Source organism: Lodderomyces elongisporus, chromosome 2 (genome assembly GCF_030384665.1).
Source record: "Lodderomyces elongisporus chromosome 2, complete sequence".
NCBI lineage: Eukaryota > Fungi > Ascomycota > Pichiomycetes > Serinales > Debaryomycetaceae > Lodderomyces > Lodderomyces elongisporus.
In genome coordinates, this window is record NC_083674.1 from 1,424,093 (window position 1) to 1,439,079 (window position 14,987).

A 14,987-nucleotide genomic window follows, 5' to 3' on the forward strand; every position below is an offset into this window, starting at 1 on the left:
GAAGTGAACCTTTATATATCATGGATAGTGGTTCGGGGTTGACGGAGAGTAAGAGTGGGAGGGGGAGGAGAGAAGAGGCCTTTCTAGCGAAAAAACAAAAATTCAAGACAATTGGCGTAAGCAAACAGTGCGCAGGTTTTATAGAGCACTTGCAAATAGATGCAGCACGCCACACTAGTTGCAACGCGTCTTTCATCTTCTTTTGTTTTATCTCAATGTTTTCTTTTTCTTTTTCTTTTTCTATTCTTTATTTCTTTAATTTTTTAATACATTTTTTTGCTATTCATTTTTATAGCAGAAAGTGATTTTAAATATACAACTAAACAGTCAAGACAAGAAGTTTTGCAATGGCACAACCGAGTATGTCGCTGACACTGAAAAGACTTGAATCAGATGATGCCTCTCGAAGCTTACAAGATATGGATCCATTAAATGACAGTTCCAATGACAATAATATCCTTGGCATTGATGAACCACTTAAACTAAAGTCAAAGAAAAGGATTGCAAAGGTTGATAACGAGAGGGTCTTGAATAAACCACAAGGTTTACCGTACTTGATTAAGAACCACCACAGACTTGGCAGGATTGTAGAGCAACGCGATAAGAAGTTTGCAAAACAAGAACTGAGGAAACTTCAAAGTATACACCACAGCTACAAGACGCCTCGCCAGCTCAAGTATGATCACGAGGTTGAAACTTTAGGCTCAATCCTACATTTTTACCAACTTTGGTGCCATGGTATGTTTCCCAAAGCAAATTTTAAAGACTGTGCTTATTTGGTGAGAAATTTGGGCCATCGATCGTCACAATTGAGGTTATATAGGCGTGAATTAATTGAAAAGGAGATTTTTAAGTTGAAAGTATCGAAAGGAATTATTGATGAAAGTTCAGAAGTTGCAACACGCGAATCAGAGAGTGATGGATTCACGAATACAAGATCGGGTAATAACGACGATAGCGGCGATATTTTTGTTAGTACCGGTGACAATGTCTATCAAAACCAAATGGAATTTTCCGGTGCACAAGGTCAAGAGTTGCCGAGTCATACCTTGTCAGAGCAAGCAACAGAACAAATGGAAAGGAATGATGCTGCAGTCTCTGCAGTTGCTGCTGCTGATGATGAATATGACGACGACTGGAGTTTCATGAACCTAGAGCTGGGAATAGATGCCGCACCAGCACCACCCTCATCATCATCATCATCATCATTACCGTTATCGAAATCATCTAATGGGCTTTTGAATGGCTCAGATAAGAACAATGCAGAAACTGGTACTGCTAACAGAGAACAATATAACAACTTTGATTATGAAAACGAAATCCAAAACGAAAACGAAAACGAAAACGAAAATGAGGATGATATCGATCTTGCTATGGAGCTAATGAGGGAACATGATAATATTTGACAGAATTGATTTACTAATTAGCAATATAAATTTTCCTATAGATGCATGCATAATTAAAGATAGAAGATATTTTCTTAGCATCGATTACTTTCATGTTTTCCGAAAACATAGCTAAAATGAAACCTCCGCTCCTCAAGTACAAATCAACGAGGTTTGACTCATTATTTTCAATAACTGGAGTGTTCCGATTCACCAATTTCGATCCATGGCGGAAGAATGGCATCATAAGTCCGTGATTGAGAAATGAATTTTGTTTTTCATTTTTGTACTCCAAGCCAAATTCAGAGATGAATGCTTTGTAGTGTATAGAATTTTCATAAAACTTGTTAAACGAACTTTCATTGTATATGTTTTCCCGAGTAAGAGAGCTTCTCGTGGTCAAATACGAGCTTATCTCACGTGAAGCAAACTCAATCTGGGCATCTTGTGGTCTATTGAGTTTTGAAGCACAATAAAACAGTTCAAGATCGATCTTATCCCGCTTTGGAGGAAAACATACTTTAGGAACACAGCATGGGTCAGCTATGGAAACTTCCAAAACGTAGACGAAATCAAATTCAAATTTTCTGGCAATTATTTCAACCAAACAAGATGCCGCCCTTTCAAGAGAGCCCATTGAGAATAAAAGCTGCCAAAGTTGTTTATCCAGTATCTGAGTTGAAGGAGTTACGAGTAACTGATTGCCCCCCGTACTAAGAAAAGGCATACACAGATCATCTTGTAATTTATTTTTTAAATTTATCTTACAAATCTCCTCTGTTTCATGCGAATCGAATGGGGTGAGCATGGGATTTAGATTTAGATTTAGATTTCGATTTTGACTTTGACTTTGACTTTGACTTTGACTACATGGGTTACCCAAACCTTTATTTTGAGTACCAAAAGTAGGATTATAGTTGCTGCTACTTGAAGTTTTTCCAATCGCAAACTTTTGTTCTTTCAATGCTCTCCTCTTGTCCCAATAACCACCTCGTACAATATTTTCTGCTATCCGGTCTAAGTATGTTGCAAAACCAGACGATGGTTTCCAGGGCCTTCTGAGTTGAATCATGATATCCCTGCTAACGTTTTTTAGCATATTTTGGTGCTCTCTACAAAACATGTCCTTGGGATGTTGGTCAAAGATTGCAAGAACTCCAATAACTTCCTTGTTATCAGCAATGAGTGGGACAGCACAGTAAAACTTCACATACGGCGGTCCGGCAACAATTGGGTTTGAGCTTGTTCTCCAGTCTTTTGAAGCATCCAAAAGGCAAAAGAATCCCTTTGATAGAATAGCATGTGCGTCAATTGCAATTGACCGTGGAATAATGCTTGTATCCAACATTGTTTTATGTTTCAAGTGGCACTGATAGTTGTCAACCACCGATACTGACACCCCATCAACTTTCAAGTTCCGTCTCAAACTCTTGATAACCTTGGTAAAGTAGTGAATGTTCTGCCATTGTGGTAGATTCAAATAATTTGACACAGCATCAAGACGAGAGATTTCATTAAAACTTTCAGGGGGTTTCATGTAGCCACGATCTTCAATAAAATGTGGACAAGGTACTTTTGATAGATTCCATTTACCCTAAAAAAGAAAAAAAAAAAATTCAATCGAGTTAATGGGCTTTATTCAAGAATGTTTACTAGTTCAAATAAGTTTTGGTAAACGTACCTTTGAGTAAGCGTCTATAAAATGCGCTTTAGTCAGTTGAATTGGCGTTAAAGTAATAAATTTTTCCGAAGGTATCCATATCCAAGAAATAGATGCAGTCGTCTGCACTTGTGGGTGATTTTTTGATTTTATTTTTTGATACTGGAAAGCTCCGTTTGCGTTTGGAATGGATAATATTGGTCTTGCAAGTTTTGAGTGATTAACATTATCTGTTTTTTTAGGGTTTTGTTGGATTCCTTTTGGTTTAATCATAATGATCCTCGCTTTGTTGCAAAAGCAGTGATCAGACTCTTTAATGAAGAAAAGATGTCTTGAATGTGAAGGAGAATGTAAATTGAAAAGAATTCAAAAGAGATCAAAGAAGCAATAGATGATGATATATGTTCCTGGTACCAAACTAATTAATATATCTATTCAGGTTTTTTCTATTTTTATTTATTTTGTTTTACAATGTAATTTACTTGTGGCGGTTACAAGAAAGTACATGTTATAAATCACAAATTACAAATTACAAATTATCACCATCATCATGAGTTTCGCTAGCAATGAAATTGTTGCAAAAAAATAATAATAATAATAATTAGAAAAAGAAAAAAAATTCCATGTATGCGTCTTTGGCTTTGTGTCATATCATACATTTGTAATTGTGATTTTTAGTTATGCCTGCGATTTTGAAGACAACAAAATATATCTTTATGGTTAGATTGATTTCAGCTGTGACGAAAAGCACGTTAGATCAAAAATACTACTCTGTCTTAAACCATTCTTGGTCTTTATCGATAAATGATTTTTTTTTTTTTTCAATTTTTTTTCTTTTTTTCATCGACACATAACATCCAGTTATATCCCGAGTAAAATTCTCAAGAGAAAAAATGAGCTATTTGGTATCATCAGTCTTCAGATCCTTGCTGTCACTTCCCGCCTGAGCGCCATCTTTCCTCTCGTTTTCGTTTTCGTTTTCGTTTTCGTTTTCATTTTCACCAGCTCTTTCCAATGTCTGGGTCGTATTTTCCGGATTGGTTGAAGTACCTGGAGCACTTCCGGTACCCGAAGCGGCTGCTTCTCTCTCCTGTCTTGCCTTTTCTTCTTCCAAGGACAAACGAAGAGCCAACGCCAAATCGGGGTCCATGTTGGGATCAATTATATCACCAGCATCAGCCACACCACCAGCTCCGCCAAAGAAATCCATTTCTCCACCAGCTCCGCCTCCAAATGCACCATCTTCCACCAAGATTGGCGAAGAGGCGATTACTTCGTATAATAACCGAGGTCCAGGTGGAACGGTTACAAGGTGTGAATTGTCCTGGTTATTAATGACTGAATGGAATTTTTCTAATTTGCTAGTATTGATAGACTCTTCCCCAAAGTTTATAATATCAATTGCCACATTGTTCTTCTTCATCTTCTTAGCCAACTTCTCCAATTCCTTCTCCAGCTCCTTGATGGGAGATCCAACAAAAATGATGATTCTTTGCTGCTGTACCTTGTTTTGACGGTGCTTCAACGCCAATGCCGCAACTTGTATCCCATCGCTGAAGTTGTTATCGCCTTCAATTTTCGTTTCGTGAACACCAGAAAGTATTTTTCCGAAATCTGTAGTTAAAGTACTTAGGACCTGGGGTCCAGCTCCACCATAAGCCAATACACCAACAGTATTTTCGGGATTGGAATTGACCTTATTTTGGAAAATAAACTCTGTGGTTGTGAGTTGAGCATCATATCTCGATGTAAGGTAGTCTCCGTTTCGCATGTACTCGGAGTTATCGATGGCAATCATCGTAGCCTCGAGAACCATTTTGTAAAAATTAAAAATTTGTTTGTTTGTATGTATAAGTGAGTGAATGTATATAGGTATTGCTTAGTATCGGAAAGCAGAGAAGAGTAGATAGCCAGTCTAGAATGAATGAAGCAGAGTGTAACTAATGTATAAAGAGTCAAGTCTATCTACTTTTCAAGTATTAGTGGTTTTTATTTTAAGATCGATTTTGGCGTTTTGCTCAGTTTTTTTTTTTTTTTCTTTTTTCGTCGCCACTCCACAATTTGAGAATTTCTAGCAAACGAATTGAAAACACACTCACCCACGCACACATACAACACATACACACATACACTCTTTCAAACATATATATATATATATATATACCTTCCATTTTGCACATACTCTTCCCTCTTCCTCTTCACACAAATACACACATAAAGGACATTTTTTGGCATCTTCAAATCTAATCAAAGTATTAAACTACCATAAGTTTTGAAAGTTTGAGACCACTATAGGATTACCAATCTTGTAAAAGTTACTGTATTAGCAAAGGGGACAAAAGAAAACAATAAGTTTAGAAATGGGGAGACAATGAAGTATACAAAACGACAAAAGAAGGCATTAATAGATCATTTGATAGCAGAAAGAGACATAGTTGCGAAAAGAAATGAAGAGATTTTGCAAAAACGTTCGCAGGAAACATACAGAAAAATTTTGAGACGATTGCAAGCCGTGAGTGTGACTCTATTGGATGTCAAATTAAAAGATGTACTACAAGTGGAAAGGAGAAAGAAATTAGTAGCGAGAGAATTAATTGCCGATATTCACGCTCTTCAAAAAAGCGAAGTGGCCAAATATCGAGCGTAAAATGGATTTTTGAGCGATCTAGATGAATATTTGTAGTTATCAACGGTTTTTTTTTTTTACATTTTCTCGATTATTGATTATTAATTATCAATTTTTTTGGGTTTTCCTTTACTTCCTTTCATTCCCTTTAGTCTGCTTAGATATGGATTTTGTATTTCTAGTAAAAGATTAAATATAAATATTAAATATACAGTAGTAACGATTCCAATTCATTACTTTACTCTACCTTTCCCTTCGTCTCTGATTCGTAAATGTTCCTACAGGTCTCCATTGCACAAGGATTTTCCTAAGCATCTTCTGGGATGTCATCGTGGAAGTATTTACCTTCAGTGGTCTCTTTAATCACACCAGCTCTTATACACCAATCACCGAATGGCTCACCCTCGTTTCTTTCTTTACTCCATCTCTCAAACAAGTTTGACAATATTTCAAGAATTTCGTCTTCCTTGATCGAATACCTGTAGATCTTGTTCAATCTTTGACCATGATGACCACCACCCAACATTAAATTGTATGCACCGTATGCTTTTCCAACCAATGCAACTTCTGCAACCCAAGGTCTAGCACATCCATTAGGACAACCAGTCATTCTCATCACCACAGAGTCATGTCTCAAGCCAAAATCTTCCAAACGTTCTTCAAGCTTGGTGATCAATTTCGGCAAATAACGCTCGGATTCAGCCATTGCCAATCCACAAGTTGGGAATGCAACACATGCTGCTGAAGATAATCTCAATGCTGAAAACTCGGTATTGTCCAACTTGTACTTGGCCATCAAATCCTTGATATCTTGCAAATCTTCATCCTTGATATTCGATATAAGCAAATGTTGATTACCGGTTAATCTGAATTCACCCGACTTGTTGTTATTCTGCAAATATTCGGCAATCTTTTTCAATCCCGATTTTTGAGGCAACTCTGGAGTATCCTCAATTCTACCATTTTCGATAAAAGCGGTGAAATGGTTGTATCCCAATTCATCCTTACACCAGCCAAAATGGTCAACATTGTTTTCAATTTTGAAATCTCTAGGTTGCTCAAACTTGTAACCCAACAACTCCTCAACCTTGGACTTGAACACCTCAACTCCCAAATCATCTATAGTATACTTCAATCTAGCGTGTTTTCTATTAGTTCTATCACCAAAGTCTCTTTGCACCAACATAATCTTTTCACAAGCAACATGAATTTGATCTCTTTTGATGAACCCAAGCATAGATCCGGTTCTTGGATATGTCTTCTTATTGTTGTGAGTCGAACCCATTCCACCTCCTGCCAACACGTTGAATCCAACAACATCATTGTCTTCAACAATAGCAATCAAACCAATATCATGCGCATAAACGTCAACATCGTTGTATGGTGGAACAGTAATGACAATCTTAAACTTTCTTGGTAAATAAGTTGGTCCATAAAGAGGTTCAACATCCGCAAGAACATTTCCTGCAATCAAGGTTTTTTTCTTTTGTGGACCATCTTTTCTATTCTCCCATGTCTCCCTATCACCAGGTTTATCAGAAGGCAACTCACCTTCTAACCAAATCTCGTGATATGCAGTTGTGCTTGGAAGCAAATAGTTTGATAATAAAGTACCAGTTTCCGAAACTTGGCCGTGGATCTTAGCGTTGCTGGGCAATGCTGAGACCATAACGTTTCTGTTCACATCACCACATGCTGCCAAAGTATCCATCAATGCTGCATTCATACCTCTGATAGCTGGCTTCAAATCATGCTTAACAACACCATGCAATTGGAATGTGGCTCTTGTAGTCAATTTCAAAGTACCATTACCTCTCTCATCAGCCAATTCATCCATTTTCAAGTACTGTTTAGGACTTGCAATACCACCTGGAAGCCTCACTCTCACCATGAATGCATATGCTGGTTCCAAACCTTGCGCTTTACGTTCTTCTCTCACGTCACGATCATCCTGCATGTAAATACCGTGAAATTTGGTCAATTGCTGGTCAACGGCACAAATTGCACCAGTAGACTTGTCTTGCAATCCTTCTGCAATAGTACCTCTTAGGTAATCGGAACCAATTTTCATATCCTCATTGGTCAATGGTTTTGGTTCTTCAACACCTTCAACATTGCTGACACCCAATGCCTCCCAAATCTTAGGAATCCATTCATTAAACCCGGTAGAGAATCCATCGGCATCCTGATCATCTCCTAAACCAATCTCCGCCAATTCAACACCACCATACAATTTTAATTTGGCGTTCAAATCTTTACCAGGCTTGTTGTAATAGTGCTTGTCTTCTTTTCTTGGCCAATATTGCGAATCACCCAAGGCAAATACAGAGTATCTGATACCAGATAAATCCAAGTCATTTGCATTTTTGATAGCATCCCAGAATTGCTTACCATTGGTAGGAAATTCACCTTGACCAGAAGTCGAGGTAACAAACACAACATTTGTCTCATTTGGCAAGTCTTCAATTGATAAATCATCCATTTGCAACACAACTGATTTCAAGCCTCTTCCCAAAGCTTGCCTATTGATTTTCTTGGCCAAACCTTCGGCATTACCTCCGTCAGAAGCAAAAGCAACAGTTAATGGAGGACCAGAGAGTCCTTGCAACAAAAGCGCATAAGAGTCATCAGCTATCTTAGCCTGTTTTGATTTGACCTCAGTAGTAGCTGTTGTAGTCAAATTCCTAGACAAGAGCGGATCCTTGGCTGCAAGCAAAGTTAACCTATTCTCTTTGTCAAGGAAATCAGAAAGTTGCTTCCTGAGATTTGACGAATCCAATTTAAAAACATCTTCTTCTTTGTTGGCAAAAGGATCGTATCTGTACAATGGCCAAAATCCACTATCGACGGCCTTTTTGGTCTCTTGCAAGACCAGCAAGGTATCATCACTTTCCTTGTGGTAAGGCAAGTAAGCCAAGATAATCGAGGGTCCATCAAATTTCTCAGCTTCAATAAAAGCTTGCAAAACTTGAGTATACGACGAGTACACTGCAACCGAAGCTACATAACAATCACCGTGATTCATTGCGTACAAACCAACATCTTTCTTTCTAAACCCATTAACAGTCTTTTCATTCTTTTTGTCTTGGTATGGCTCTGAGTCAATGATCAACATATTGATATTTCTTCCTGAAGAAATAACGCTATGAACACCAGATGCACCCAAATCGTAAGCCCACGCATCTGAACCAATGATCCAGTTCTTTTTTGTAATAAAGTATTGAGACAAAGCAAGCAATTCCTTGGCAGTTGTTGACGAGGTATCAGTTTTTAACAATGTAGTGATTTCGAGTGGAATCCTGTCTTCTACTTGACCATTTTGTTGCAACTCAACCAACCAACCTGAAAGCAAATTGGTCAATTTCTGATTGTCAGAAGTTTGAAACTTATTTTCTTTTAATGCAGATTGCACCAATTTCTTCAAAGTCTCTTGTTGCTCTTGATCGTACAAAAATGAACCAAACCCATATTCAGGATTAGTTTCCACACCAATATTCTCTGCGTTATACTCATTGAGAATATTCAAGTTTGTATCATTGACTTGTTGCAACACTTTCAAATATGCTTGTTCCAAATTGTGAGCATCAGAAATAGCTTGCTGTTCGGCACCGTCTTCCGAAACGGAATTCTTTTGCAATTTGGCATCATTGTTTCCGTAATGCAAATTTTGAATTGGTGATTGAGAGTGCACATTTGCAACCAATTGCGACACGGCATTTGAAGCTTGCACATTACTGCCAAAAGTTGAAGAAACAATTTTTGTAAAGTTCTTTAAAGAACGAAACTGAACATAGTCATTGAAAAAGTCGAGCATGAGTGGAGAAAATGTTGAGTATTGATTGTTTGTTTGCTCAACAATAGTTATTGTCTCAACATGCGCGGGCACTAGCTTCAACAAATTGCTCAATTTAAATGGTTGATATAATGAAATACTAATAAGTAGCACATTCTCCTTATCAGCTGCTGCAACCAAGTCGTCATTTAATTCACCCAAATACAAAATAGCATCCTTTTGTTTTTGTACCTTGTTAACAAGATTGAATGGCTCAACTGCAAAACTCTTTAAAATTTGATCAAGAGATAATTCAGAAACGTTTTTTAACAAGACGCCATCTGAAACTTTAACCGCGTCGTTGGATTTGTATGAGTTTCGAGAGTTGGTGAAAAAATGAAAAACTGAGGTGTTCAAGCTTGATGCCAAATTGTAGGCCACATTGGCATGTTTGTAAGCTTGTGATGCAGTTTGTGAGACCAAAACTGGGTAGCTCAAGTCCTTGAGTGATGATACTACGCTAAAGTCACCATCAACAATTTCCACGTGGTTGACAACCTTGTTGTTTCTAAATGAAGATCTAGACAAGATAGGCAAGTTTTTGAACAAGGTACGTGCATCAGACGTTACTGAGAGAAACCCAGTTTCTGGCGAAATTTCGCCTTGACTAGCTTCTGAACCAACATTGGTGGTGGCGGCAGTAGTGGCGGCAGTAGTGGCAGCTCTGTCTAATAGATAATTTTCAACAACGGCATAAGGATCATTAGCATTCAACAATATGTTTGCGTCCTTAACCAAACTTGTGAATGGCGAATTGACTGACTTGGCTGGTTGAGTAACAAAATTAATCCCATCGATGATATCTATCGTCCTAGCGATCACCTCAGTAGAGTTTTGGCTCATATTTGGTTATGTGTGAGTTGTTGAGTGAGTCAATGAGGGAAGGGGGTGAAACTTAGGGTATGAAATAGGGCTGTTGCTTTTGTACAGTTTGATAGTTGTAAGTGCTCTGTCAAAAGCTTTGAATAGAGATGGTGTCAAAAGTAGTAGTCGTAGTCGTAGTCGTAGTAGTAGTAGCAGTAGTAGCAGTAGCAGTAGCAGCAGTCGTAATTTTGGTAACGATAGTTGTAAAACTGAAAAAAAAAACAGGGTGATTCAAAGAAAAAAGTTAAAATATTTTAATACTCCATCTATTTTCCACCTTTTTTTTTTCTACCTTTATCAACCAGTTGCTAACCTTTTGTATTATTAGTAAAGTATTTTGATGAGGAGTTTTGAAATTATGAAGAGTTTTTAATATGGTGCAAATTCTTCCGTGGTTCCAAACAGTTGAGTATTTATTAGTAAAATTAGCAGTTTAAAACAGTGTACATTCTGCCTTCTTCTTGTCCTACTTGTATTTAACACTGTGCACCGTAAAAGCTCTGCACAAACCAATACTACATAGTATCACAATTGCTTGTTGGTATTGCTGCTCTTATTCGAAATCTGGAGTCAAAATAACAAAATTATCATGCGTATGTGCAGTCTCAAATGGGGGAAAAATTACTACATATCACGTGCGATGGAGCACTTTCTTATCGTTAAAAAAAAAAAACAATAGAGACATCTACCAAAGTATTATTAATGACCATGTGACAATTGGTTATTAAAATCAATTGCAAATCAAGACGTTTTCAAAGGCGGATATGTGACAATACATTTTTTTCTTTTCCATCTATGTTATTTCTACGCTATTAACCATGTTTGTAATTCAATATATTTGTTTTCCTCTTTTGTTTTGTTTTGTTTTGTTTTGTTTTGTTTTGTTTTGTTTTGTAAATCATAATCGCTTCTCACCCTTCATAAAGACATACATGATTAAAGATTCTAAAATATCCAAGTATAGAGACACTTATAGCTTCCCCACCTCTTTTCTAGTATTGTTACGTTGTAGCATATTGGTATATTGACATCTAGGCTCTTTCTGATTTTGTTTGTCTTTTGCGCATCTTCATAAAGTTATTGCACGTGACAAGTACGAATTGGTTATGATTTTTTCTTCATCTTTATTTTGGCTTTAAAATGTTTTGTGACTGCGTTTGTGAATCAAACTTGAAGGAGGAAAGTTTGCACGTGTGATACAAGGAAAAATATACCAACCGCGATTTCAATAAGCTATCACTGCAGTTAAAACATGAACAACAACGTTATTATTGTTGATAATGGCGATGGTGGTGGCAATGAAAAGAGCTTTTCATTTTTTTTTTCTTTCTCTTTCCACACATTATTTGCTCTCTTTTCTTTTATTTGTTTGTCTCTGTTTTGTTTTTCTTTCTTTCTTTCTTTCTTTCTTTTTAGCAAATTATAGGCGAAATTGTGGATAAAATTATTGTCGCCGATTTGGAGACCTTTTCCATGCAGCATGATCTTTTGGTCTATAGTTTAATGTGCCAATGCAAGAACTGTACGGAACCAACCTGTTATAGGAATCCTTGCCATTTGTTGGTGACTTGATATTAGTGTATGCCTTGTATACGGACAATGGTGTCCACTCAACATCTCTATCAGATTTCTTGCGTATCAGTTTGGGAATTTCTGGAGTTGGCGGACACGCGCCGCTGAGAAACAAATCTTGAATGATAAACTCCTCACGCACAGTTCTCAAAACTGAGTTACTTATAGCTCGTGGTTCCAAATTTGCGAGTCGAACTTTCATCCTATTTGTAAGGTTAGAGCTACCAGTAGTCTCATCTGCAGGCCATTCATAAACTGAAGAGGTTACAAATCTGTCGTCTTCAACCACCCTTGCATGTTCTTGACCCGGTCCCAGTTGCTTTATCGATTCAAGCCATTTGAGTTCACTCAGATGTGTTGAGTGACGGAGTTGATCCAAGTTGCTGAAATTGTCCATATTGTCCAAATTGTCCAAATTGTCCAAATTGCCCAAATTGTGCGGATGACTTTGAGCTGATGGTACAAGCAACTCAAAGGATGTATCGAAAGTTGCATCGAAACTATATGTTGGTGTACCTAGACCATGTAAACTCGGTTGACTTTGGATGAGTCGTTCGCTTTTTGCACCCAGGTCTTCACAATGATGCCCATCAGAGTTTTTATGGATATACTGTTTATTGACAACACTACTATTTATGCAAATGTTTTTATCTTTGCTTTTACTTTTGGGTTTGATTTTGGGGCTGGGGTTGGAGTTGTGGTTGGACTTGATGATGTCGCTGTTGTCGTTGTTATTGTTGTAATCATTATTGTTTGTGTTTGCATTTTTGAGGTATAAATCCAACTCATCGTTATAATTCCCTCTTTGAGAAAAATCATTAATAGGGTGTTGTTTATCCACAAAAGGCATTTGAATGGATGTTTTGGCGGTAGAGTCATCTCCATCACTCTCATCATTCAATGCCACACATTCACTATTACCGCCCTCCTTCACAATATCTTCAATATTTCCCGAGTCGACACGAAACCGGTGAGCACCATGCTCTTTCTCCATGATATAGTCCCAGTAGCTGGCATCCAAATTATGTGCAAAAACAAAATCGTTGCTTACTTTGAAACTTGCATTATTATTCTCTTGATTCATTGTTTCTGCAACATGATGCAAAAACGTGTTATCACGAGAATTTTCAACATTTCCATATCCTAAAAAATCGGTGTTATCGGTGTCATATTCTCCGTGGAATGTTGGGTGATGCAGCAGGTTGAATGTTTGATTCGAAACAGAGGGGGAAATATCCTGATATTTGCGAATAGGTAGTGATAAAGCATTTTCCGTGGAAAGGTTGAGACACTCCCATTCTGCTGAGTTGAGGTCGATAGAGGTACAGAGTTGTTGTTGTTGCTGCTGTTGCTGTTGTTGTTGCCGTTGTTGTTGTTGTTGCTGTTGTTGTTGGAATTGTTGAAACTGTTGTAACTCTGTGAATTGTTGGAATTGTTGCAACTGTTCTTCTATAGAATGCGTTGTTTGTAAATCTACAATTTTGTAATCATTTTCCTCAATCCGGTGGACTTTACTGTCGGTGTACACATCGTTATCAACGATGTAGTTGAACCCTTCATCGCTTCTGTCAATCATATCACACTTGCACAAAAACAAAAAATCAAAAAAACTGGTATACTCCAATATCTTAATGGGTAAGTTACAAATTGTTTGCTTGCTTCTACTTCTGCTTCATCTATGGATCCTATTCTTGCTATAGCTGTGATTCCAACTTTATGTATTGAACTGTGGTATTAGTAAATTCCAAAATCCTTTCTTTTTGTCTTGGTAAAACCTTAAACGCAAACTTATGAGCAATAAGCAAAAATATATATATAGATGTAGTTTGCTGTCACTTATCAAACAACTTGAAAGATTGTTAACTTGTCAAATGGTCGGTTTTTGTTTTTTGGGAGACAGTAAGGTAAGTACTAATACTTTTCTATTTCCCTTGTACGAACCCATTCCAAAAAATTTGAATTCTTATGCAATTGTGAATTGTTAACCAAAAGTATTTAGGATAAATTCTTTGAATTTATGATATGCTTAATATCTACACACATACATTGTAGTAATTGAGCCCTCTTTTCGCCACACATAATTTATCTAGTTGATCTTCTAATACCCGTACCCTATAGAAAAGAATGTTGAAGAGTGCAAGATGCAAAAAGACAGAAAAAGGTTTTAGGGGGTTGATTTTTTCAACCACAAAAAAAAAAGTAAAATTACACAGGGAGAAAGAGAGAGAGAGAGAAAGAGAGAGAGAGCGTAGGATAACAAAAAAAACTCTGGATTTGTGTAACAAGACTCTTTTTCCACCCAACTCAAGCCTCTCCCCTCCCCACGGGAATTGATATGGATAGATGTAAAATCTCTTGTATTTGCCTGGTGTTTGCATTATATCGAGACAGAGTATGATTGACTCATTGCATTACAAATTTGTAGATAGAATAAATATTAAAAAGAAAAGACGTTTGCCTTTACATAAACATGCATTGGGTATAGCTATACACTCGGCGCCCAACACATTACGTTCGGTCCTCTTCATCATTATCATAATCATCATCATCATCATCTTCTTCTTCTTCTTCTTTGCTCTTTGTTTATTCCTCCCTTAACCGATAAGAACAAACTGCACTAACGGCTGATGTCTTTTTTTTTGATCTTTTTTTTGGTAAAGAATACGATATTTACGTGTTCACTTAAACTCGTCCTTCCCCACCAACCCTCATTCCCACCACCACCACCTGTAAGATGAATAAGCTGATATTTTTTCTCTGACCTCTTGTACATCTCTCTCTTTTTTTTTTTCTTTCTTTCTTCCTTTTTCCTAGTTTGAGAGATATCAAAAAAGAAAAAGATCTAAGTGCTCCTTTCACTTTTCTGCTACATGTACGAAGCCTAAGTAATGTTTGGTGGTTTATTTCAGAAATTTTTGGATACTTAACAAGTCGTGAACTAGACTGCTTTGTCTTAGTTTAACGGGTGGGCGGAATAAAACATCTCTGACTCAATTTTGGAGAAAAAAGAAAAAGAAAAAAGAAAAGAAAAATTCGGAGGAAGGTACG

General features: G+C 37.2%; 5 protein-coding genes across 5 annotated transcripts; 1 reads left to right on the forward strand and 4 right to left on the reverse strand. All coding sequences in view use genetic code 12, as the record gives it.

Annotated features, from left to right (window-relative positions):
• Positions 1 to 347: 347 nt before the first annotated feature.
• CSM3 (chromosome segregation in meiosis- protein) lies at positions 348 to 1,406 on the forward strand (the record flags this gene model as incomplete). Its single annotated transcript, XM_001526988.2, has 1 exon — positions 348 to 1,406. The coding sequence occupies one exon, from the start codon at positions 348 to 350 to the stop codon at positions 1,404 to 1,406; it is 1,059 nt and encodes a 352-aa protein (XP_001527038.2).
• Positions 1,407 to 1,419: 13 nt separating this feature from the next.
• PVL30_001840 (uncharacterized protein) lies at positions 1,420 to 2,922 on the reverse strand (the record flags this gene model as incomplete). The annotated part of the gene is made up of 1 exon (XM_001526989.1): positions 1,420 to 2,922. The coding sequence occupies one exon, from the start codon at positions 2,920 to 2,922 to the stop codon at positions 1,420 to 1,422; it is 1,503 nt and encodes a 500-aa protein (XP_001527039.2).
• Positions 2,923 to 3,943: 1,021 nt separating this feature from the next.
• On the reverse strand, positions 3,944 to 4,861 carry RPN10 (proteasome regulatory particle base subunit rpn10; the record flags this gene model as incomplete). Its single annotated transcript, XM_001526990.1, has 1 exon — positions 3,944 to 4,861. The coding sequence occupies one exon, from the start codon at positions 4,859 to 4,861 to the stop codon at positions 3,944 to 3,946; it is 918 nt and encodes a 305-aa protein (XP_001527040.2).
• A 1,117-nt stretch (positions 4,862 to 5,978) lies between these two features.
• On the reverse strand, positions 5,979 to 10,346 carry MET5 (Sulfite reductase [NADPH] subunit beta; the record flags this gene model as incomplete). The annotated part of the gene is made up of 1 exon (XM_001526992.2): positions 5,979 to 10,346. The coding sequence occupies one exon, from the start codon at positions 10,344 to 10,346 to the stop codon at positions 5,979 to 5,981; it is 4,368 nt and encodes a 1,455-aa protein (XP_001527042.2).
• A 1,465-nt stretch (positions 10,347 to 11,811) lies between these two features.
• On the reverse strand, positions 11,812 to 13,515 carry PVL30_001843 (uncharacterized protein; the record flags this gene model as incomplete). The annotated part of the gene is made up of 1 exon (XM_001526993.2): positions 11,812 to 13,515. One exon carries the CDS (start codon positions 13,513 to 13,515, stop codon positions 11,812 to 11,814), a length of 1,704 nt encoding a protein of 567 aa, XP_001527043.2.
• Positions 13,516 to 14,987: the final 1,472 nt, after the last annotated feature.